The sequence below is a fragment of the Sprattus sprattus genome (assembly GCF_963457725.1).
Source record: "Sprattus sprattus genome assembly, chromosome: 3".
In the NCBI taxonomy this organism is placed as follows: Eukaryota; Metazoa; Chordata; class Actinopteri; order Clupeiformes; family Clupeidae; genus Sprattus; species Sprattus sprattus.
This window is the reverse complement of record NC_137922.1, coordinates 48,511,914-48,538,091: the sequence shown is the minus strand read 5'-3', so window position 1 is coordinate 48,538,091 and position 26,178 is coordinate 48,511,914. Positions and strand designations below refer to the sequence as shown.

Here is a 26,178-nt window from a genome sequence, read left to right as displayed (position 1 = left end):
CCCCCGCCAACCTACCAATCACCTCACTACGCCAGTGACTATGTCCGCTATAAGATCCAGCATGATCACACAGAGTGTAAACACAAACCTCGCACCATTGCATTTTGGGTAACCCGGAAGGAAGGCAGGGCTATAGATAGGAACTCTGAGCTCTCTATAGGATATTTAGCTTTCAGCTCAGCCTCTTTAATTTATTTAACAGATATGACTGGAAGTTTGGGGTCTTTTACGTCCACAAGCTCCTAGGATTGTCTCTCCGTTCACTGCAGCGGTGGCGGCACAGGCTGAGGGTTGGAGAGGGTGCCTGCAGTAGTTTTATGCACCTTTAATGTGAAGAGATTGGGGGGACGGACGGTGGGGGGGGCTATCACTTACACAGACACATTCTTCAACCTACAGTCACCTACAATCCTTCAGTATGAGATCTTACATACAGGCTGTCGACAGGGAAATCTACAGAGAATATGAGGGGTTAAAGGTCATAATAATTATGAGGGCACAGTACACAGAGAACATCCTGTCCATTCAGACAGTTGATGTGTTTGTGTTTATCTTCTAGCTTACTTGACTTTGTATATTTGTTCTCTTTTATAGAACCCCCCCCCCCCCCCCCCCCGTTGTTCATTCCTTCTCAGCAGTTCCAGGGGTTTAGTGATCTATGCTCCACATTGATGGCCCACCCATAGCTCATACCCCTAGGTTTGACTCTTTTCGAGAGTCAGATTGTCCATTAAATCTTCCAATAATTCAGGAGCCCATCATGTTATTTATATGTGGCCTTTCTGGAAAATGTGTCTTAATGTAACATAGAGATGTGCAGAGAGACAGCTACTACCATAGCCTCGCAGTTAATGGCATGGGAACATACGACACGCACACAGTTCATTTTTTTGCCATTTAAAACCTACTCTTTTGACATGAAGGCACAAGATTTTAAAACTGTATAACAAACTACTGGGCTCTGCTATGCAGTGGTACCAGAATATAGATTTATATAATTGAGAGAAACTATGAACATAGCTATTACTTGTAAGCATTAATGATATGTAAAGACATTCCAATTATGATTTAATGAAAAGATTTGTCAGTGTAAATGTATATATTAGAAGGGCATATTTATGCTGTAAAATACTCAAAATGGCTGTATTTGCTTAAATAAAGACTGGTTTACACATCCTACCGTTCTTGTTCTACTTCTATCGTCATCCATCAGGCAAATCATCTGAAATGTTGAATGGTGACAATGCACAGAAAATCTCTACGTGCATTAGTAAATCTCTCTGTCCATTAGGAGATGGAGATTGTGTAGGTAATATATCATGTATAAGGAGTTGTCATAATGGGCATGTGTGAATTAATCAATGTGTTGATTATGTGTATCATTGGGAACTACTAAGTCTTTTACATATATGTTATGCTTTTACATTCTCCTTGAAAAGTCTGGTGTTGTACAAAGAGGTCCTGAAGCTGGAGAAACTCCCCGGAGCCGAACATGGCATTTGAACTATTCTGGGTAACATTTCACTAGTGCTATGACAGTGAAACTTGTTATTTTTGGAGAGGCATTTTGGTGAAGAAGAAAAAAAAGGGGTACTTCGGTAAAGTACTCTGTAAAGACATACTTCGGTACCTTTGGAGTGTCTATCAAGCAGATCTGCACTGCTTTGATGGCCAATAGCCACATTTTGTAAACAGTCTTTCTAATGGGCATGTGTTCAAACATTAACATCCATATTATCCTTACAAAAATATAAATACAATTTTGATTTTGTCATGAGTTCAAAATAATAACTGTATTTGTGACAGACAGCTTCCAGGCTTTTAGTTTTCAGTGAGTGGGGAATGAGATGAACGAATACAACTTCCGCTGAAAGCCTTAGAGCGAAAAAATCAAACCATTTTGCCATCATTTATTGTACTGAAATAAAATATAAAGCTTGGAGAGAATATCCGACTGCAGGTGACAGTGGTGAGTTATATCAAGTCTCGGCAGACTATGTTGAGCTCCTTCCCAGAAGGGGGCAGAAGAGGTCCTGTTCCCACTGATGAGCAATGCAGAATGATGCAACAGAAGAAGGATTGATGCTTCACAGAAGTCAGACTTGCAATGAGTTTTGAGTGGCCCTGGCAGTATAATTTCCCCCCGTTTTTTACGTGAGTAGTATACTTTGGTTGGTAGAGATGTACACGAATTGCAGCTTTATATTATGCTTCATCATAACTATTTTCTATTTTCTGTCGCTGTGGTTGGGCATAAAACGCATGAATTCTCCTAACCACCCCAGCTAGCTTAGTGTGCTAGGGAAGTGTTCAACTCTGCACTTACTAACTGTCGTTAACATTTGCATTTCATATGTATTCCTGCGGTCACATTGATTTGTTAATGTAGCTACGTGAACAAGTATTCTTTACCTCACATGCCTTTTCAATTTGCTTGTAGGGCAAGAGCTACTTTGACAATGTCTTGCTTTGTAGTGAAATGCACTCTGTTCATTTATTACAAGTTAGCTAGCAAGCTAACTAACTTATGACCTAATATTTAGGTTTTTACCTCTGCTTAATTCTGGTACGTCAACTTGTCATGTGCATTAGACCTTTGTGCAGTTAATTATTCAAAAATGCAGTCCAGATTATCGTGCTTTTGGACGACATTTCCTCATCTTCGAGTGTGTACCTTTCGGTTGACAGACTACAGCCCAATGTTGACACCCGACAGAAGCAGCTGGCGGCTTGGTGCTCGCTCGCGCTGTCCTACTGCAGACACCGAAAGCTGTACACGCTGGACGTGCTCGAGGCACAGGAGAGTCCGCTCTTCAACAACAAGAAAATCAGTAGTATCCTTTTCATGGGTTCATTTACCAGTTCAGTCAGACTCAGCTGCAAACGACTGCCGCGACACAGAAACCCCAGTTGTCACACCAACAGATTAAGGAGTAATGAAGGGACTCAAATTAACGTGCCTGACTGCTGCATGTATTTGGGCAATTCGAAGATAGAAATGAATATGTATTATATTCATGAAAATCTGGAGGTCACGTGGTGTGTATCTTATTGCTGCGAGATTCTGATTCTGACGATATGCTGTGTCAGATAGTCATATTTTTATTTGCTAAAAGTTTGATGTTATAAGTCTTAACAGTTCCCCAGGAAAACTATCAGTGGAGTCAATCCAGATCATCTTTGAAGAACTGAGGAAAAAAGGTAACCAAGTTTATCTATTCACAGTCTAATCAAGTGTTTCAGAATTTAGGATGATGACATGAACTAAAAGATGAGAAGATGTGCAGTGGATTTGACTCACATTACCTACAGTATTTAGGAAGAACAAAGTGTACTTTGGAAGAATCTATGAAGAATCTGATACTTTGTAAATGTCCTGTTTTGGCCTTAAAAAATATAATTTTTTTAAATGGAAAGAAAGCATCTTAATGAAAGGCATACAAAGCACATCGACTGTATGAGAAGGGATGAAGTGGCGCAGAAAAATGAATTTAAAGCAGCATTATGGAGTTCTGGCTAAAAAGCATACCAACACCTTTGCAATCACCACCAACAGCCCAGTTGCCAACGCCCTCTGGCTTCTCTTGGCGATGATGTGCTGCTTCTTACATTTTCATGGGGTTTCGCTGATTTAATGGGATTTGCTGAGCATCTTTAAACTTTACTATTTCCACTGAGTGACCTAGCTCCTTTTCCTGTGCTTGTTTGTTTAACCCCAGGAAACCTGGAATGGATGGACAAAAACAAAAGCCGTTGCCTGATCATGTGGCGAAGACCAGAGGAGTGGGGCAAGCTCATCTACCAATGGGTACCCTATCCACACTGCTTCTACTTCCTCTACACAGGATAGCTCGAAATCGTCATTCAATTTATTGGAAGGAAAACTGTATAAAGAAAAGGAAAAGGGGCTGAGAGTGCTGGTATATAAAGTTAGGTCCATAAATATTTGGACATTGACACAATTTTCCTCATTTTGGCTCTGTACATCACCACAATGGATTTGAAATGACACATCAAGATGTGCTTTAAGTGCAGACTTTCAGCTTTAATTTGAGGGTATTAACATCCAAATCAGGTGAACGGTGTAGGAATTACAACACATTTTATATGAAGCCCCCTCTTTTTAAGGGACCAAAAGTAATAATCAGAAATCTAATTGTCACTTTTAATTCATGGTTGCAAATCCTTTGCAGTCAATGACAGCCTGAAGTCTGAAACCCATAGACATCACCAGACGCTGGGTTTTGTCCCTGGTGATGCTCTGACAGGCCTCTACTGCAACTGTCTTCAGTTCCTGCTTGTTCTTGGGGCATTTTTCCTTCAGTTTTGTCTTCAGCAAGTGAAATACATACTCAATTGGATTCAGGTCAGGTGATTGACTTGGCCATTGCAGAACATTACACTTATTTGCCTTTAAAATCTCTTTGGTTGCTTTCACAGTATGCTTCGGGTCATTGTCCATCTGCACTGTGAAGCAACGTCCTATGTGTTCTGAAGCATTTGGCTGAACATGAGCAGATAATATTGCCCCAAACACCTCAGAATTCATCCTACTGCTTTTGTCAGCAGTCACATCATCAATAAATACAAGGGAACCAGTTCCATTGGCAGCCATACATGCCCACGCCATAACACTACCTCCACCATGCTTCACTGATGAGGTGGTATGCTTTGGATCATGAGCAGTTCCTTCCCTTCTCTATACTCTTCTCTTCCCATCATTCTGGTACAAGTTGATCTGTGTATCTGTCTATAGGATGTTGTTCCAGAACTGTACAGGCTCCTTTAAATGTTTTTTGGCTAACTCTAACTCTAACTCTAATCTGGTCTTCCTGTTTTTGAGACTCACCAATGGTTTACATCTTGTGGTGAACCCTCTGTATTGACAGTATTGACTACCTCCTGGAGAGTGTTCTTGATCTGGCCAACTGTTGTGAAGGGTTTTTTCTTCACCAGAGAAATAATTCTTCTGTCATCCACCACAGTTGTTTTCCATGGTCCTCCGGGTATTTGGGTATTGCTAAGCTCACCAGTGTGTTCTTTCTTATTAAGAATGTACTAAACACTTGATTTGGCCATGCCTTATGTTTTTACTATCTCTCTGGGTTTGTTTCTATTTTTCAGCCTAATGATGGCTTGCTTCACTGATAGTGACAGCTCTTTGGACATCATATTGAGAGTTGACAGCAACAGATTCCAAACACAAATATCACACTTGAAATATACTCTACCTTTTTATCTGCTCCTTGTACAGCCTGGTAAATGAAAAAAACAAAACAAGGGAATAACACACACCTGAATAGCGGAGCAGCCAATTGTCCAATTACTTTTGGTCCCTCAAAAAAGGGGGGGGGGGGGGCACATATAAAATGTGTTGTAATTCCTACACCGTTCACCTGATTTGGATGTTAATACCCTCAAATCAAAGTCTGCACTTAAATCACATCTTGATTGTGTCATTTCAAAACCCTTGTGGTGGTGTACAGAGCCAAAATGATGAAAATTGTGTCAATGTCCAAATATTTATGGACCTAACTGTACGTGTAATGCCAGATGTAAAAAACTAGAGAGAGAAAACGTAAATAGAGTTGTAGGCCCCTTCATACCCAACTTAAGGTACTGCTGCACAGCTAAGAACACTTTGGCGGTTTAAGAACACATTTCCAGGCGTTCATGAATCGGGCAGAGATCTAAGGTTGGTCTTTCGAAGCTCATAAGAAAATATTTAAGAAGACACTTAGAAAAATGTTCGAGAATGAGGCCCATTGTCGGCGATATGACAAGGTAAATACAGTTAGTATAAATAACCCCAAAATGTACTGTTAATTCCTGTATATTCCCGTTAATTCCAGAATATCCTCGTTAATTTCCATGGAAAGTTTCCAACTTTGAATATTCCCGGAATTTTGCAACCCTAGTCTTAGCCCTGGACTCGTCTAGGCACCTCTGAGACCAGAGCTTTGGGAGGAATGTGGCCCGTATCCATCAAAAACAAAAACAAATTAATCATTGTGCTCAATGCCAAAGTAATGAAATGTGGTGATTTGTCTGGACATACTCTTTAGGAACACTGGAGTGTTCCCAACACAGACACATCCTGGGGAAAGTCACACTTTCGGAGACATCCTAAATGTGTCAACATGGTGGCCAGTGGTGCGAGAAATTCACAGAAGTATAATAACATGACCCAAGCTCATAGTTTCTACTTTCTAGTGTACCTGGGCAGTATCATTTATTTACCCGATGCAATTAATCCAAAGGTGTGTATGATCTTGGTGGTGTTTACTTACTCACTCAGAAACACATGGTTTCATACTTGTGTACTGATTCCCCCATAGCCTGTGTAATGCAGGGGTAAAGAGGGGTGTTTTGCTATAGAGAAGTGCATTGCAACTGTGTAATCCCTCTCTCTCTTTCTCTCTCTCTCTCCTCTCTCTCCCTCTGCTCTCTCTCGCTCAGGTCTCTAAGAACGGCATGACCAACTCAGTGTTTACCCTGTATGAGCTCTCCAACGGTGATGACACAGAGACCGAAGGTATGGAGAATAAATCATGGGGAAATCAAAGAGAGTTTTTCTTTTATCTGTCTGTCTGTCTATCTGTCTGTGTGTTTAAGTCTAGTCCAAATGTTGTCGATTCAAGGACTGGGCTTTATAAATCTTATATAGGATTATTTTAATCTTGCACTCATTCAGAGTCTATCTTCTTTAATACTTTATATATATTTTATGATTACAAACAAGAATTGCTTTGAAAAAAACATGATGACCCATAACAAGGACAATTTTGCACAAATGTACCCAAACAAAAAATGCCACTTTGGTTTAAAGTATACTATTCGTCAGATTAACAATGTAGCACTTATATGATTTAATTCCCCTGTGTGCCATTATGTTATCTTGCTGGAGTATAACCTTCCTCTTAGAACACTCAGACAGCTCTCCAAACAGAGGAGTGCAGAAAGCACTCATGGGGAAAAACCATTGTTTCCTATTGTACGGCGCGCCAAGTGTGTGCGCCTTCTATCCGCTGCGAGTCGCCTCTTTCTAGCGTTTTTTAGGTGCGCTTCAAAGTTGAAATGTCATCAATTTCACACTCTGCCCAGGAAGGTTGCACACGCAGCTCCGCTTCATAGGCGCCGGGCAAAACAGCCTGGTGCCCCTGCGGCTGTTTTGCCCGCCGCACTTTGCCAAGGCAATTTTGAAATGTATACGTTTTTAGAAACACGTTTGGTGTGTTTCAGCTCTAAGAAGGTCAGCCTATGTGGTTAAGTCACCCTTTCCCCACCCAGGGCCATTGATTAACCTCAGGAAGCTGCTGCAGTCTAGCTAATAACCCAGAGATTGCATGGGTGAAGAGCTCAGGATGACTGCAGTGGATTTAACAAGCGTTTGTCGATTTACAGTTTAAAGTGTAACCCGCGGGGAGAATAGAGAAAAGCCCACCCAATGTGGTTTAATGGGGTGTGTATGCAATGGGCCTCTGACCCTCTCTTTCAGAGCCTGTCACACTTAACTGCTCTGTGATTTACTGATTTGCACGAGTCTTCGGCAGGTCATTGTCATCTATACAATAGTGTACAAATGGTTTTAATAGTGACTGCATCGTACCATTTTGGACAAATGTGTGTTAGAGAAGTTGCAGAGTAACTGGTGTGTGTGTGTGTGTGTGTGTGTGTGTGTTTGTGTTGTTTGTGTCTGTGGGATGGTGGTGTTTCATATCCCAGAATTCCACGGGCTGGAGGAAGGGATGCTCCTGCGTTCGCTGCAAGCACTTCAAACGGAGGGCAGAGCCGAGATCATCACCATGGACGACGGGAAGGGTGTGAAGTTCTTCTGAGGCGTGAAGCGAGGTGGAGCACTTTTAGTGTGTGGCGGGTTGAAAGGTCACATCACTCTGATAGGATGCTCTGAGTGGCCCAATGGCATCTGGGGTTATATCATTTGTTTATGTTTTCTTTGTTTTCTTGATTTTGTTGTTGTTTTGATGAAATGGGAAAGAGACACAACCAACACTCCACTGAATCGCCAGAGAAAGACGGTTCGGTTTGCGCTCCTCTTAACATAGAGGTCAAAAAATATATTTTTTTCAGGAATTCATTTGGTGGCTTTTTCACCCAAGAAAAACTTCTGAAAACAAATGTGTGAAGATGTCCCAGAAGCTAAGATGGGTCTGTCTTCACTGTCTGGCCAGGAAGTGACCTTGACTGACCTAGGAAGTGAAAAATATCAATAGTGCAGTTCAGTCTTTTTCATCACTCATTTAGGCGAGAGGTTTTCTCTTTTGGCCGTTTACCTCTTCATGAAGAGAAACGAAAAGAAAACCCAACCTCTCTCTGTCCATGAGTCCCCATGCACCTCCTCCTCTCTCTGTCCATGAGTCCCCATGGACCTCCTCCTCTCTCTGTCCATGAGTCCCCATGCACCTCCTGCTCTCTCTGTCCATGAGTCCCCATGGACCTCCTGCTCTCTCTGTCCATGAGTCCCCATGGACCTCCTGCTCTCTCTGTCCATGAGTCCCCATGCACCTCCTCCTCTCTCTGTCCATGAGTCCCCATGGACCACCTCCTGCTCTCTCTGCCCATGAGTCCCCATGCACCTCCTCCTCTCTCTGTCCATGAGTCCCCATGCACCTCCTCTCTCTGTCCATGAGTCCCCATGGACCTCCTGCTCTCTCTGTCCATGAGTCCCCATGGACCACCTCCTGCTCTCTCTGTCCATGAGTCCCCATGGACCACCTGCTCTCTCTGTCCATGAGTCCCCATGCACCTCCTCCTCTCTTTTGTACTCCTGTGCAGTTCTCTCCTGTCCAGTACTGTAGAGGCACAGAGGCCTCCCCTCCGATAGCTCTTCTCTGTGTGACTGCCTCCCAAAGACAGCAGACCAGACGCAGCAGCAGAAAGCAGACATAGCTCTTTGGGAGACCTGGAGTTCTAAAGACACACACGCGCACACACAAATAAACACACACACACACAAACATGTAAACACACATACAAGTACACGTAAAGAGACAGGCGCACACACACAGTCCGTTTTTCTCATGTCTTTTTCTCCTTCTTTCTCTCTCTCTCTCTGCCTATGTTTTTCTCTGTCTCTCTATCCCTGTCTTTGTCTCTCTCTCTCTTAGCTTTTCTGGGACACACACACATGCATACACAAACACACACACACAGTACGCTAAAACCTCCTGGTAGCATCTTGTACCTCTGTCTATATGTGTCTCTACCTTTTTTAACCAGTGGAAAACTGTAGAAATAAAGAGATGATGCCTCTGGTCATCTTTGTAAAAATCCAACCTGCAGTTTGTCATCTATTTAAAGTAGCCACATTCAAATCAGTTTGTGGTGGGGAAACAGTCCAACATATGCCCAATGTGTGACAACACAATGCTCTAGTGTTGATTATGGTCCACCTTTTTGGCTCTAAACTACTCATTTCTTCAAAGCCCTTGTTTGTGCAAGAGAGCCGATGTACCTCTTGAACATACCTCTCTTCAGTAAAGTTTACTTTTCTGCAAAACACGTCCTAACCTTTCTCATCTCCAACTGTGCAACCTTTAGTTAATCCTTTTAGTTAACCTTCTCGTTACCAAAGGAGTAATTACTGTTTTACATATGTGTTATTAAGATGCTTGTGATGCTTAGTAAAGACAAAATGGCCACACGATGTACAATATCTACTCAATCGCCACACCGGTTGGGCAGTTATCAAGAACATATCCTGATGGTCTCTCAGACAGGAATCATTAAATGTGAAAACACCAACAGTGTGTAAGTTGTGTCCCTCTACTGGTCATTTGGTGATTTGATTTATACCGAAACTGGCCACAGGGGCGTGCTGTTGTAAGCAGCCTGCATGTGGATAAGTCTTATCTAGGCTAAGCCCAGTGATCGGTGCCAGACCGACCTGTCTGCTCTCTTAAGGATCTGCTTCAGCGGAAGAAGTCCCTCGTAAATTGGCAGGCTTATCGACGCCAGATAATCTTTGCTAATAAGCAGCAAAATCCTGCTTTTAGGTGAAGGCATCCTTAGCTAATAGTTTATCGTTATGGAAATTGCGATCTTGAATTCAAAAATGCTTTCAAAACTTACAGTTTTATGCTAGGTTTAGAGAACAACTTTCCAAATGTAGAGTTCCACACTAAGTTTAGAGAAGAACTTTCAACATATAGAACTCCACACTTATTTTACAGGAGAACTTTCAAAAGGTACAGTTCCACACTAGTTTACAGGAGATCTTTCAAAATGCACAGTTCCACACCTAGTTCACAGGAGAATTTTCAAAATGTACAGTTCCATACTTAGTTTAGAGAAGTCTTTCCAGTGTTCTATTCCCATTGTCAGCCACAGCAGGAGACACTGTGCTACAAAGAAGGAAACAGACAGCGTGTTTGTTTTCATAGTTCAGAGTCTCAAATTAAATGTGTCGATTTTGTTCGAGCTTCGCCCCTTCTCTTGTCTCCTCTCCTCTCTCTCTTCCATTCTTCTTTCAGTGACTCCTCTCTTGTTGTCTGTCAATCCCCTACTCTCATCCCATCACCCTTTACTCTTCACTCCTGCCGTGTTCCCTTCTTCCTAGATTTACATTAATTCCCTTTTATATCTCTTTTTCTGCCTTTGTCGGGTTTGTCCGTCTCTTGTCTTTCTTCTTTCTCATGAGTTCCCAAACTCTGTAAGATATAATGAGAAAGTCTTATACTTGATGGCGACATCAGAAAGCACCTAACAAAATCCAGTGTTCAATTCTTCCTCTCTTGCTCCATCTCCCCTTCCTGCTCTTTCATCTCCTCCTTGCTTTCCTCCCTACCGCTCTCTCCTTTCCTCACCTTACTTCTTTCTCCCTTCTTCTCTCATTTCCTCCCCCTTTCCTGTCTCTTCTTACCCCCCTCCTTCCTGTCCTGCTCTTTCTTCCCCCCCCTCTCTCTATCCCCCTCCTTCTCTCCCTCTGTATATTTCTCTCTCTATGCCTCTTTACTCTCCCCCTTACTGAGTTTGCCCTTTGACCCCATGACCTCACTGACAGCGCGGCACGCTGATCCTCTCTCCTGCTGCTTAAGCGGCTAGGCCACCTGCAAGTGAGCGGCACGCAGCACGCAGCACACTGACATACTGACTGACCTACCAACGGAGAGAGAGAGAGAGAGAGAGAGAGAGAAAGAGACTGTGTGTGTGTGTGTGTGTGTGTGTGTGTGTGTGTGTGTGTGTGTGTGTGTGTGTGTGTGTGAGAGATATACTGATTTACCCACCACCAGCTCTGTGTGTGTGTGTGAAAGAGAGATACCGACTGACCCACAAACGTGTGAGGGAGAGGGAGAAATATTCTGAGATAGTAGCTGACCCACCAACAGGTGCTTGTATTTGTGTGTGAGTGAGAGAGAGATTTATACTGACTTCTCCTCGAGCTCCCATCAAACGTGTGTGTGTTTTTATAATAAAGGCTGATTTCGCACCAGCCCAGCAAAAGAAGCCAAGGGAACAAGTGTGTGTGTGTGTACGCATTTGTGGCAAAGAGGTAGAGAATGGCTGGTTGAAACTGTGTGTCTGACATGAAATCTGATGAATTTGTAGAGTATACTGTATAGCAGTAGTAATTATTATTATTAACAGTTAATTGTTAATTGTATTAACTGTTTATTAATAGTTTTTAAATAATAACAGTACATCAGGATTTTAATTATTTGTAACATGACATGACAAAAGTATTTTCATTTGTAACTCAGAAAAAGAGTTGACCTCTTTTGATTGTACAGCTGTCTAAGTGAGATGAATAATACGCACACACACACACACACACGCACACACCAAAATGATTTGCTTGCAGAATGTTTTAGATATTATGATGGTTACGGAGTCCACTTAACACTCTACAGTCCATATTCCTGGATATTTTATGTTTTTGGTAAAAAAAAAAAAAATGTAAAGCTCCGCGAGTTTTCGTCTTAGAGACATAATAATAAATAAGCACTTTGTCAGGGGAATAGAACTGATGTCTTGCACATTTTAGTATCTGTGTGAGGTTTCTGCTGCTAAGGACCCACCCATTAGCAAATGACAGTTATTCACATGATAAGGGGATGGTGATTCAGTGATCTCCATTGGGTCATGGTGTGTTTACGCACACAGCCTGAACCTTAAAGCCTGTCAGATTCTGGTTCGCAAAGATGCATCATACTGTGTTGCAATCACTTCCTTCAACGGAATACCGTATATATGGTTAAGGTAATTTAACACTTAAACACTTGCTTAAACAAAAGCAAGAGCCTAAAAACGTTAAACGAAACAAAAAGTCGATGATTTTCGAATCACAGGTTTGTTAAAATGCAGAATCCCTCATTATTTAAGCTAATTATCAAGTAATGTACACTTAAAAACCACCCAGCCACGCTAGCCCAACACAGTGCTGCAGATTTATGTTAAACTGTTAAGCACGGTGTCCCTATATTGCCGGACGTTGCGGTGGTGGTTTGCTTTGATTTGGGGGCGTGGCGTGGCGTGGGTTAGCAGTGACCACAATATCACAGGTGGGGAGGGGGCGGGTCCGCGCAGCTCGTGTGCGCGCAGCGGGCGCTGAAACCCAATAGAGTCGTGTTGACAGTCGGAGCCAGAGGAGTCTACAGCTGCGCGTCCGCACCAGAACATAAGATAAACACTCGTAGGTGCATGCACGGCCCAAAAATACGCAGAGAAACAGGAGACTCGAAGACTGTTTTTTGTTTTGTTTTTATTGTTTTTGCTTTGTTTTCTCTTTTGTTAACCCACTTTATAGAGTGCGACTGATATTTAGGAAATTCACGTGAGTCTGTGCAGTACTGTTTTTCCTGATGAGGGATTTTATATAAATTGTATATATTATGCTTCCTCGGATTGTAATTGGTAATTTGACGGATATATGAATTAATGCGTAACGCTACATTTTCTGTATTATAGCAGTCTTTGGATAGTTTGCACAAAATGTTCCCGTGCAGCATAGTGTTACCTCCATACGTTGGATTGCGGCTTACCGCAGAATAATTGACTGTTCTCAAACTCATCTGCAACTGTAACGATAGAAGAAGAAGACCATTGTAAACAATGTCGCACGCTGAAGTAGAATTCGCTGCCCGTGGCTTCCCAACATTACCTGTTGATTTGGACGAAGACTTTGCAGCACGGGTGCCTATGTTACGCACGCACTCTCTCAGCGCCAGAAGGAACTCTTACGTGCTTCACAAACTCAGCGTCGATATCGAACCCCAAATTTACAGTGGGGTACTTTCCCAGGCGTTGTCCTGGTCAGCCGAAAACATATTAGCAGAGAGAAGCTCGCTCGAGAGGAAGGACGACACTCCGCCGTCTCCATCTCCCGTCTCAAGTCGAGACGGTAGTACCGAGACCACTGCATCTCCCCCGGAGAAATGGGAGGTCGCGGGGCCCACTCCGGTCGCGAAGGCACCGAACTCAGACTCAGAAAATGAAGCAGTGAAGAGCCCGCCAGGACCCCGTCGGGTGCTGGAGAGCAAGTGGGAGCTGGACGAGAAAGAGGACATGGAGACGAAAGCCGTGGCCACTTCACCGGACGGACGCTACCTGAAATTCAACATCGAGATCGGCAGGGGTTCGTTCAAGACGGTCTACAAGGGACTGGACACAGAAACGACGGTGGAGGTGGCGTGGTGCGAACTGCAGGTACGGCACAAATGTTTTAATGTCGTTGGTTTAAATTTGAACATGTGCGAAACTGATTCAACTTGCATACATCGCAAATACACCACTGATATGCCAAAGGCTCGACTTTTTGTGCATTACACAAAGCGCATATCAAAGCCGTCATCATAATCCTAGTAATGCTTTTTGAAATGTTTCCTAAAATGCATTTATTGAAAATAGTTTATATACAAGTATGTGTGCGTGTTCTTGGGAGAAAGGAAATATAATTATGAATGGCCTTGACACGCTGCGTTTTTCGTTGGCGTGAACGTCTCAATCACACACTCACTTCGTGCTCAGACAGACAGGAGTTTCAGCAGGTGGTCTCTCACACACAGGCACGTGCAAACTGCATGTCCCATATGACTGTGGCGAAGTCCTTCAGAAACCACCTCTTAACCCACGTCTCAGGTTGACCTTGAGTACAGAGAAGATGTAGAGTAGCTAGTGATGTGATGATCACACACACACACACACACACACACACACACACACACACACACACACACACACACACACACACACACACACACACACACACACACACCTTCATACCTAAACCTCACACGCTACTTTCATATTGACACTAGCCCCCATCCATATGGGTATAAAGCAGCACATTCACGTGAGGGGAGTTCAGGACCGATGTATGTGTTTCCACATGGAATCTTGGCAGCAAAGTATATGAGTCTTGAGCTGAAGCTGTTGCAAACGAGATCTAAAGCAAGTGTGTGATAGCAGCCTCTGAACACACATACACACACACACACACGCGCATGCACACACACACACACAAGCACACACACACACACACACACGCTAGATCTTGCTCTGAAACCTGCGCTCACCTTGGCTGAGTTGTGTAAACTTGGGGATTAGATCAGTTGAGTGAAGTGGATTCCCTGCCCTGTTGTCTCACCCTTCACCTAACCCCATCACCCTCACCCTCCCCCACTCTCCCTACATCCCTCTCTCTATCTCCTTCTCATTCCTCTCTGTCTTTCTTTCTTGCTTTCTCTTTTCTTTTTTCCATCCTGTTCCCCTCCCTCTGTTTCTCTTTGTCACACTCTTTTCCCAACCCCTCTCTCTCCCTCTCTTTCTAGCCCTCTCTCTCTGTCTACCTCTTTCCCTCTCTCTCGCTCTCTCTCCCCCTTCCCTTCCCCCCCTCTCGCTTTCTCCCTCTCTATCTCCATCTCCCTCTCTCTATCTCTCTGTCTCTGTCTCAAGCAGTCTGTCGTGTAGGGAGTCTTAACTGACAGCTTAAGTAGAGTCTGTCAGGCTGTCGGTGGCTGCTGCTGTTGGGCCTGTGAGGGTCAGGGGCCTCTCGCTTACGTACATGCCAGACCTGCTGCTTTTTGACTGGCGAGTGTGAGGGGTCTCAGGTCAAAGAAGATGATAGTGTGTGTGTGTGTGTGTGTGTGTGTGTGTGTGTGTGTGTGTGTGTGTGTGTGTGTGTGTGTGTGTGTGTGTGTGTGTGTGTGTGTGTGTGTGTGTGTGTGTGTGTGTGTGTGTTGTGTGTGTAGATATGTGCATTAGTGTGTTTTCTTTATGGACACAATGGTTAATAATCCACAAGCAGGGGAAGCACTACACACACACACATACACACAAACACACACACACACACACACACACACTTTTGTAGTTGACTACAGAACTCATGGGAGTGAAGAGAATTTTTTGGCCTTTTTTATTCGTTAAATCGTCCTGAGAGTGTTTGCGGTTGTTGGCCATAGGGCCCAAAGTTGGACGTTCCCAGCTGACCCAGGCGTTAGCCAGGTCCCCAGCAGATGTGTAAGACGAGCCTCCCCACCCCCCGCAGACCTCTCTGAATACAGAGCATCGACACATGCTCACGCCGCTAATCTGCTTAGCTTCAAGGCACCTGGCTCTTCCACAGCTCTGGCCCTCACCTGGGGCGGAAGGGTGCCTGATTTGTGCCCGCTCCTGCCCAGACTTGGCATCTCTTTGGGTAAAGCCATGGGGTCATGTGCCAGTATTGGCAAAGGAGTTTGAATTAGAGCTGCTATTCTGGATGTCTTAACCCTCCTACCCAGAACTCCACCTGTAAGTGCAGTGATATAGTTCTGCACTTGTGTGAGGCCTATTCATACACAGTGATATAGTTCTCCAGAGTGTTAGCTAAGCCTTTGAATGCACAGGAAAAATGAATAAGGGTTGGCCATGTATTAGGCAGAACTCCATGTGTGTCCTGCATAAAGGAGCACAAAACTGACAAAGGACTGAAAATATGTCTCAGAACTCCAAATGTGTCATGCTTAAAGAAGCACAGAACTGACAAAGTTTGACGCAGCAGACAGACAGTCATATTTGAAAGACTTTGAAAGCCGCAGTACAGCCTCCCTAGCTGTTCGGTTTTGGTTGCCGGCCAAGTGAAGGTTGTTTGAAGGTAACCGGGCCGCCTAAGCAAACTTTAAGGTCAGTGGACGACTTCCTGACTTTCAAAACAAGTCTTGAGCAGTGCTGGTGGCGGCCATGACAGAGAGGTAATCTCCTCTAACGGGATTGCGGGAAGATGACATTAGCAAGATTGTGAGCCAACACACACACTCACACACTCTCACACACACACACACACACACACACACACAGCAAGATCAGTAGCCAAACACACACACACACACACACACACACACACATACACACACACACACACACACACACACACACACACACACACACACACACACAGCAAGATTAGAGGCCAAACACATACCCACACACAGCCAGATCAGGAGCCAAACACACACACACACACAAACACACACACACTGTGTACTGCACGCAGTATTGCGTATGTGTGTTTTTGAGTGTGTATGTACATGTTGGTAGTTGGGTGTTATGAGGTCTGCAGTGATTTGCTGTTATTAGTGTTCCATTCAGAGATTAACACCCAAATGATGCCAATGGCATCCACAAGAGCAAACTGAAGAGGGCGTGTCACCACATTAAAGAAATGCACCTGTAAAGATTGCGAAACAACTCACACACACACACACACACACACACACACACACACACACACTTCCCCTATCCCTAATTGCCCAATTTCCCAACCCTCTAATTGAGCCATAAACCAAGCCTCCCAGGTCACATGCCCCCCCCCCCCCCCCCCCAACACACACACACACACACACACACACACACACACACACACACACACACACACACACACACACAGCACCCTTCCCTTGATAAGCCACCCGGAATGCAGCAGCAGCAGGCTGTCTATTGAGCCTCTGTGTCATCAGCCTGAGGGAGAGACACACACCCACACGTACAGAGGAACAGAAAGAGAGAGACACACATACACACGAGAGAGAGAGAGAGAGAGAGAGAGCGAGAGAGAGAGACCTGAAGTCACCTGAGGAGAGAGGGCTCTGCCATCAGCCCAAGCCATGCCAGTCAGGTGGCAGGTACCCACAGGGGTGCCAGAAGGACAGTCTTATCTTATCTCTTTCCTCCCCATCTATCCTCCTCTCCTCTCTTTTCTGCTCCCCTCGCTGCTAACCTCTCCTCTCCCCATCTATCCTCCTCTCCTCTCTCCTCTCTCATCACCTGTCCTCTTATCTTCTTTTCTTTTCTTTTCCCTTCTCTTTGGAGATGTAGGTGAAAGTTTGTTGTTTCATTAGTGTTCAATGACAAGGGCGTGACAGTCCTACCCTCCAGTTCATAAATCAAGTAATCTACTGTCGTCCAAGCATGTGTATTTTCACAAAGGCAGTCGGTTCTCTGCATGTTTTCTCTTGATAGCGCTATGATTCCCCCGGGCGCTGGCAGCTTCTATGAAAGTGAAAAATTACCCTCCTGTCACCCAGCCCAATGACACCCCTCCCAAAGCACCGTTTGGCTGGAATTGTTTATGTCTCAGCCCAATCCACTTTTTTTTTTTTTTTAACTCAGAACTGTTTATTTGACAGCAACAATACTAGTACAATTGTAAGGATGGAATAACATACAATAAATTAGATACATGAAATAAACAATGACATTAGATGAGTGTATAGAAAAGTATATGATACTGTCGGGAGAATCCTATAAGGCTACATATTGTGCCGCTGTCATAGGATCCACCCAGAATAGTTAATTGCTAGATTTTATTGCAAAGTTGGTTTCCCATGTACAGAGCCAGGACTGTGTGCAATCACCAGAGATTTTTCTTTTAGTGGCTTATGATGGCTGTTTCCCACACGAGTCAGTATTGTTCTGTAGTGTGGTGAGTGAGGACATCTAATATACCTGCCTGATCACGTCAACACCCCTGAGCTAGCTGCACCTGTGCTGCTACTGTGTCTGTCTGCAGACCTGTTTACACTAACTGTCAGCCTTTGATGTGCTAAGTGCTGCAGTACTTTTCCAATTACCCTCTTCCTCTGTGTGTGTGTGTGCGCGGGTGGCTGGAGGGGGGAGTTGGTGGATGAGTAGGTGTGGGTCTATTCATGAGTTTGGCCAAGTGTGTGTGTGTGTGTGTGTGTGTGTGTGTGTGTGTGTGTGTGTGTGTGTGTGTGTGTGTGTGTGTGTGTGTGTGTGTGTGTGCACGCGCAGCATTGGTGAGTTCCCTGTCTTTTGGGTCTATGTCACCTGTATACAGCAATGTTCAGTTAGGAATGTGTGTGTGTGTGTGTGTGTGTGTGTGTGTGTGTGTGTGTGTGTGTGTGTGTGTGTGTGTGTGTGTGTGTGTGTGTGTGTGTGTGTGTGTGTGTGTGTGTGTGTGTGTGTGTGTGTGTGTGTGTGTGTGTGTGTGTGTGTGTGTGTGTCTTGTATGTGTACAGTCAGGTTCTCTCAGACCTGGTGTTTGGTGTTGTTGGTTCCGAGGCGAGGGTTGTTTGTGGACATTCTCCCCTGTAAAGTTCAGGGCAGTAGCCGAACACACACACACCCACACACACACACACACACACACACACACACACACACACACACACACACACACACACACACACACACACACACACAGATCTCTGCCCAGTACCTTCCTGTGGAATTTTCCTCTCTGGTGTAGTCCCCTTCCCACCACAGATACATGCTGGACTCTCCGTGCTTTGGAGGTGCACTTTGTGCATGGCAGGCTTTGTTGTTGTTGTTATTGTTATTGTTTGAGTTGTTTTGGGTGTTTTTGTACGGCAGGGTGTTTTGGGTGTTTTTGTACTACATGGCGAGCTGTGCCTGTATCCCCTGTCCTCTCCGTTCATGGTAAAATCATGAGGCGGCTGCCTGCGGTATCTGGTTCCTCCTTAAATCCTTAAGCAGAGATCACTCAGGCTCATGATAATTAACAGTGCTGAGAGAGGGGGAGAGAGAGAGGGGGAGAGAGAGAGAGATGGAGAGGGAGAGAGGGAGGGAGGGAGGGAGGGAGGGAGAGAGGAGCCCTGTCAGGTCCTGATAAAGGACAAGGACGTGTCCCCTCTCTGTCTGCTTCGTAAGTTGTGGCATCTAGATCTTAGTTAGCTAATTTCCGGAAATCAAGACCTGGGGAATTAAATCCCAAAGAAGCAAACGGATCCTCAAGCTGGTCACCTTGATCCAGATTCTCAAGCTGCTCCCCTGCTGGTCACTATGATGGCCAACATGGATTTTGTTAAGAGGCCAATTTGTCATCTTTGCCTTTAGGAACTGCTAAACAAAGTGCTTATTTTCATCAGATATTTCATATTTTTATTATATATATATATATATATATATCATATTTTCATCATGGACATATAAACTATAGAAATCCATAAATGTATAGTATTTTAGAAGTCTAGTGATGGGTAGAGAATGAGAAATGCTAGTCAGAAACATGAAACAATACACACCATCAGTATTCTCATCAACAAGAGTCCTTTGCTTCACACGGTGCTTCACACGCCATTATATACCACTTTGCATAATTAGTGTTTCGGCCCTCCAGTGGTGATGAGTTGTTGCCAGTTTGATGTTGATGCCAGAGGGTGCAGACGCCTGCTTAAGGCAAGTTAGCATTTAATATAAACACTTCTGTGTGTGTGTGTGTGTGTGTGTGTGTGTGTGTGTGTGTGTGTGTGTGTGTGTTTTAATGCCACTTGGAGTGTTCCTAATTAGCTTCTGCAGCGCAGCGGGCAACATAAGAAAGCGATTGCGCATTCAGTGAGCCTCAAACTCTTTATTGTTCCTACCCTTACCTCGACTCCAAACGCACTCTCTGTGTGTGTTTACACCCTCACTGTCTAACGGAACAGGCCACAGTTTACACCCTCACTGTCTGACGGAACAGGCCACAGTTTACACCCTCACCGTCTGACGAAACAGGACGCAGTTGCCCCAGCATGACGTGCATTAGGTGCCAGTTTCGCTCTGTTCTTCGCTCAGCGTGGTGGCCGGTGCAGATGTTCATTCTCTCTCTACGTGTTGTTTATCGTTTCCCCATGAGGCGCCGTGCTATTGGATGCAACATGGCAGCTTTACTGTAAGCGCCAAAAGACAAGGGTTACAGCTTCTGAGAAGACACAGGGTCAAATTCCACCCGCTTGCCTCTTACTATAGAACGACAGGGTCAGTCCACTTTTGAGTTCCCCAAGTGTACACATTGTAAACGTTCTCTATAGAACGACAGGGGTAGCCCACTCTTGGGTTCCCCAAGTGGACACATTGTTAACGTATTCTATGGAACGACAGGGTAAGTCCACTTTTGAGTTCCCCCAGTGTACACATTGTAAACGTATTCTATAGAATGACAGGGTAAGCCCACTCTTGGGTTTCCTTAGGAACACACTGTGTTGGTAGTGATAAACTACCACAGCAGAAGATACAGATCAGAGCTCAGAACGGTCTCTCAGCAGCGCCCCCAAACGCCACTTTATTGATGTTCTTAAATAACCCCAACAGAAGATAGGAATCGCTCTTCATAGTGCTCTCTTCTCTCTACTCCTCCAAGTTTGTTTTTCCTCTCCTACAGCTTTTACAGGGGGTTGTTTCTGCCTCTCACTACAAGCAAACTCACCGCACCGCACTGCACCGCCGTCCCAGATTACAAAGCTCACCACTCTGTTTGTCTGCTCTGGGGTGCCGTATCTGTAAGGGCCTGCTGGTCTGTGTTGATAAACCCTTGCCCCTTGCGTCGAGGCCCCCTCGAGGCTGTACCAGCCATGCATTTAGATTGAGAGTGAGGGTACACCATGTTCCGTAACGTAACTAAGGTTTAAGTATAGGGTAATTGCCATGACGACGATAAGTAGAAGGTTTACTGATCTTCCTGCAATTAGAACCACATATGCCCTCCCGCTCAGAATGGCAAATATTTTTGAGGGAAAAAAATCCTTTTCTTTTTTCTCCCCTCCCCTGTTCTCTTCCCTTCCTCCTGCTCAGTCTCTATTTCTTTCACTTCCTTTGGTGTACAGGTTATTTACGCGCAGTGTGACTTAAGGTCCTCATATAAGTTTTTGCCATTGCTAACATATACATACATCCCCACACAGCTACACACACAGACACACACATGCACACACACGCACACACAAACACACAAACACACACACACACACACACACACACACACACACACACACATGCATGCAAGCACGTAAGGAATCATGCACGCACTTACAAACATACATACACACGCACACACACACCACACACACGTGAGCCTACCCCTGGAGTACTAAATGTCTGCTGGACTCTTATCAGCAGCTGCCTGATGGACCTACTTTTCTTTTCAAAGGAAAAGAGATTTGTCTGTGTGTGTGTTTGTTTGCTGACGAAAAGGAGAGGGGTCTTACCCTCACCCAACCCCAAAACCTAAGGTGGTGTTTGTACTGCTGTGTGTGTGTGTGTGTGTGTGTGTGTGTGTGTGTGTGTGTGTGTGTGTGTGTGTGTGTGTGTGTGTGTGTGTGTGTGTGTGTGTGTGTGTGTGTGTGTGTGTGTGTGTGTGTGTGTGTGTGTGTGTGTGTGTGTGTGTGTGTGTGTGTGTGTGTGTGTGAGAGAGAGAGAGAGTGTATGTGTATGTGTGCGTGTTTGTACTGCTGCGTTTGTGTGTCTGCGCTGATAGCCTTCTGTCATAAGCAGATTATAAAGCCTTTTGCAATACCATGGATGCATATCACCTCTCTCAGTCTGGGCTTGGTGTGTGTCAAGTCATGGTGTATATGGTGACCTTACCAAAGCACTGTCATCTGATAAACACACCCAACTGAATTAACACTGGTAACACTGGGTTACAGAATTATCCATGCACTGAAGATGGAGTTTATAAATGGGATGTCTTTGTTATTAATTGTACATTATTCCATAGCATGAAAAAATTACACATAAAACATATCAGATTACAGGTAATTAAATCTAATAGGATTTGATCCCAGACTTAGGGTTTCCTGTATATGGCATCCCCCACTGGATAATCGTTACGGTAACCACCACTACTGTTCTATTATGGGATGCATCACAGATTGTGGAATAGAGCCAGCTGAAAAGAATGCCCCCCAATGTCAACAGCTGCTGTTATGAGAGGTCTCCATATCTGTTATCAGTGTCTCCCATGTTTTCCGGAAGAAGACATGACACTGGCATGTCAAACTGGATCTTAAATGGAGGTGAAGTATTGGAAATTGAAATGGAAATTAGAATGACGATTGATAGTTTTCAGTCACGTGACTACAATAGGTAGCTGGCGGGCAAAAAGAACAGCGAAACACAGCAAGAATGGCGACAAACAGTGGACAACTACGAGTAGTGCCGCCTACTCAACTACGATCGCCATCAATCACATACCATACCACTATAGCCAGACAGAGATATTTAGAAAAAAATAAATTGTAGGAATTTGTGATCCATTTACTGCACCTGCTGACATTTGTATTTCTTTAACTTCGACGAAGTCCCTGCCTGAGCTCAAGTGTGGAAATATTTACATGTATCTCATAGAAAATCTGTCCCTCTACACATCTCAAAAACTGAAAGCCTACAAAAGCACAGATAGTTAATTAATTTTCAGAAGTGAATGGATTCACAACCCTGTCGTCTAGAAGGTGAAAACATATCACATCTTCATAATCAGAGTAAAGATGAGTGCCATTTAATAGCTAGCTACCTGCTAGCGAGCTACCTGCTGTTAGCTAGCAGCCTTTAGCCTACCCATTTTTTATTACCAGTTGGATGACAAGATACACTAGCCTAGCCTACTTGCTTAGGTATCATACTCTAATTTGAATCGTGTTGATGCTTTGTTTCTTGGTTTTATTACTTGATCTATTCCCATTTTAGGTAGTTGACCCAGAAGACGTCTACAATCAGTTGGCAGCAACGTGGGCGGGTTTTAAATGCGATAAAAACTAAATCTGGGCTTGTCTCCTCGCCGATTTGAACAGCCAACCGAGCAGCAACTGTCTAGCATTTTACTACCCAAGGGCTTTTCTTGCCCCCCCAGCTGGTCATTCTGACGTCACGTGAAAACTATCAATTCTCTTGACATTACGCTACTATCCAACTGTCTCCAGAACAGTCCAAGAAGGATTCCATTGCACAACTTTTAGAGTCTAGAAGTTGTGCAATGGAATCCCTTCTTGACCTTTTTACATTTAAAAATCTAGTTTAAAAAAAAATGTGGCACGCGAAAATACAAGAGTGCAATGAATAGAATGAAATAACAAGTTTATAAAGCTGGAAAATACGTAAAAATACATGCATATTAAATTGAAATTAAACTTAAACTAGAACAGGAATGTTTGTTAAGTGAACGTTAATCCCTGCTCTGTATCATAGCTGAAATGTCTGACATGTCTCTGGCTGTGTGGCTGCTGAGTGTGTGTGTTCAGTCAGGCCTCCTGGTGAGTGGGTGGAAGTGTGTGTGTGTGTGTGTGTGTGTGTGTGTTCATTCAGGCCTCCTAGTGAGTGGGTGTGTGTGTGTGTGTGTGTTCATTCAGGCCTCCTAGTGAGTGTGTGTGTGTGTGTGTGTGTGTGTGTGTGTTCAGTCAGGCCTCCTAGTGAGTGTGTGTGTGTGTGTGTGTGTGTGTGTGTGTGTGTGTGTGTGTGTGTGTGTGTGTGTGTGTGTGTGTGTGTGTGTTCAGTCAGGCCTCCTGGTGAGTGGGTGGCCGTGTGTGGGAGTCGGGCCGAGGGGGAAGGGGAGAGTAGATGAGGGAATGGAAGAGGAAAGCTAAACTAATGTAGGGAGATCATCTGTGTGCCTCCAATCAACCGGCTGCCCCAAGGTTTGGAACTGTGCTTAACCTGTGGAGATCAGCTCAACCTGGGGGGAGAAGGAAGGAGAGAGAGAGAGAGAGAGACAGAGAATAAGGGAAAAGGAATTCCATCAAATCCTCAGAGGCTGTGTGGAGCAGCGCCCTGTCTCCGTGACTAGGCTATTTGATGGGTCTCTGCCAATTTCAGACAATTAGACCAATATAACAGTAACTCACATCTGATCTTAGCCCTGGCAGGAGATATTCCCTGAGTCATCTTTATGACCGTACAAATGCCCAGCCCCAGGGCTTTGAAAAAACCAACATGCTTTGGAGCCAAATAGGCCACTGAGAATAAAGTCCATTTTTCCCTCCTTATTAAATATTCCATTTAGATGAATGAGCCTATTGATATTTCAACTCCTTGCATTCATTGGCAGACATCTGTGACTGTGATTATACTATTCTCTTACACTTACTATTCTTATACTTTACTAACACACATCATAAGAACTTGATACATGATGTCCCTTGTGATCCCATGACGATTATAGCTGGGTGCCTTGACTGTAGCTGTTGACAGGAGACTTTTAATGGCTGCAGTTTGAAGGTTTTCTAAGACACACCTAGGAAGAACTGACAATAATGTTGGGAATAATTCACAGGTGTGTTAACCCACATATGGAGATGATGTTTGTCCAGAGTGCTGTCTGTCGGCCATCTTATCTAGGAGTTTTATCCGTGTGTTTATGTCGTGGCCTTTCATCCAGGAGGTTTTTGTTATGCCTCAAACGTCTCAATCCAACTCCTCACACCCCATTAAGATCTCTGAGGCGGCCGAACGTGCTTCTCTGGAGACCACAGGCGCTCTCTCGGATGCTGAAGGGGACATGGTGGTTACCGTGCTGCCTTTAGGGTCAGGGGTAATGTATATTTTCCATAGAAACCAGTCCTTGCTGGAAATAGCCTTTTGTAAATTAGTCACGTTTTGTCCCAGCTGTATAAATCTAGAGACATCGAGGCAAAGGATGGAAGCCATAGGGGGCCGGGGGGAGGGGGGGGGGAGTAGTAACAGAGGGAGACTTTTTTACTTTTTACGTTTGAGTAACAGGGAGACAGAGGGTGAGACAGAGAGAGAGAGAGACGAAGAGAGGCAGAGTGAGATTGAGTGAGACAGCGAGTAATGGAAACCACATTTCAAACGTTTATGAGCAAAACATTGGAGGCTTTGTCCCAGAATGCTTAGCAGAGACACCACATGCTGTTTACTCTATCAGAGCTGGAGTAGGCTACATAATCACAGAGGTGTGTGTGTGTGTGTGTGTGTGTGTGTGTGTGTGTGTGTGTGTGTGTGTGTGAGAGCTGGAGTAGGCTACAGAAGTTACGGGAATGAGGACAGAACTTCTGCACAGAGGATAATGGCAGCACTGAAACAAAGTGTGGTTTCCTTTGTATGTGTGTGTGTGTGTGTGTGTGTGTGTGTGGCAAGTCTGTGTAACTCAGTCAGACATGTTGGACAGGAAGTGAGATCCTGTGGGATCTGTTGTGTATGGCAGACACCATGCGGTCTCCACTAGCGCTTTAAAGTAATGGACCATTGATTACTTGGTGGACAGTCACTTCTGTATTTCTTCCAGTTGTGCCACATGCAGGCAAGTGTGTGTGTGTGTGCATGCATGCATTCGTTCGTGCGTGCGTGCGTGTGTGATGATGTGAGGACCTAAATAGGACCATGTTATGTCAACAAGTAAACACACCAATAAGGGCTCTTGCTATGGAACAGCTCTTGATATAAAGCAGCGTGTTCTTAAACACTTCTAAGGACTCTTTTGTTGACACACAAATAATAGAGAGACAGTCTGCGAGTGTGACATCATGAGAGGAAGTGACACACATAAAAGAGGGACAGGGTGCAAGTGTTACAATATCACAGAGGAAATGCAGAAGGCCTGTCTGGTGCCCGGGGTCACTGGATCCCCATGGTACTCATCTATCATGCTTCTCTTTCCCCAACACACTCTCACACACACATGCTTACGCTAGGGACACGGCTGTAACTCTACTTTACTCATCAATCATGCAGGAGACTCTACCCCCAACAAACTCTCACTTTCCACACCAGCCTGTGTGTGTGTTGTGTGTGTGTGTGTGTGTGTGTGTGTGTGTGTGTGTGTGTGTTTGTGTGTGTTGTGTTTGTGTGTTTGTGTTTATGTGTGTGTGTGTGTGTGTGTATGTGTGTGTGTGTGTGTGTGTGTCACACACATCTTGAGATCCCCTCAGTCTTTGGCCCAATGAAATCCTGCACCTGCGCTCTGATCCAAGCATCAATACCTCCAAC

General features: G+C 44.5%; 2 protein-coding genes across 2 annotated transcripts in view; both read left to right on the top strand.

Moving 5' to 3' along the window:
* Positions 1–2,073: 2,073 nt before the first annotated feature.
* vps25 (vacuolar protein sorting 25 homolog) lies at positions 2,074–9,204 on the top strand. Its single transcript, XM_080835157.1, has 6 exons — positions 2,074–2,154; positions 2,689–2,834; positions 3,148–3,201; positions 3,720–3,808; positions 6,460–6,535; positions 7,726–9,204. Exons 1-6 carry the CDS (start codon positions 2,108–2,110, stop codon positions 7,836–7,838), a joined length of 525 nt encoding a protein of 174 aa, XP_080691283.1. The 5' UTR covers positions 2,074–2,107; the 3' UTR covers positions 7,839–9,204.
* Positions 9,205–12,655: 3,451 nt separating this feature from the next.
* The window catches only part of wnk4a (WNK lysine deficient protein kinase 4a), a 62,172-nt gene continuing 48,649 nt past the window's right edge, over positions 12,656–26,178 (top strand). The window contains 1 exon segment of the mRNA XM_080835549.1: positions 12,656–13,665. Coding sequence (XP_080691675.1) covers positions 13,072–13,665 — 594 coding nt within the window. The 5' untranslated portion in view covers positions 12,656–13,071.

Bases quoted from the DNA above. Each gene is read 5' to 3' on its own strand.
- vps25 (XM_080835157.1), top strand. From the start codon at position 2,108: ATGAGTTTTGAGTGGCCCTGGCAGTATAATTTCCCCCCGTTTTTTAC. The intron at 2,835-3,147 runs GTATCCTTTTCA...ACAGTTCCCCAG, and splicing joins CAACAACAAGAAAATCAGTA to GAAAACTATCAGTGGAGTCA. The intron at 3,202-3,719 runs GTAACCAAGTTT...GTTTAACCCCAG, and splicing joins TGAAGAACTGAGGAAAAAAG to GAAACCTGGAATGGATGGAC.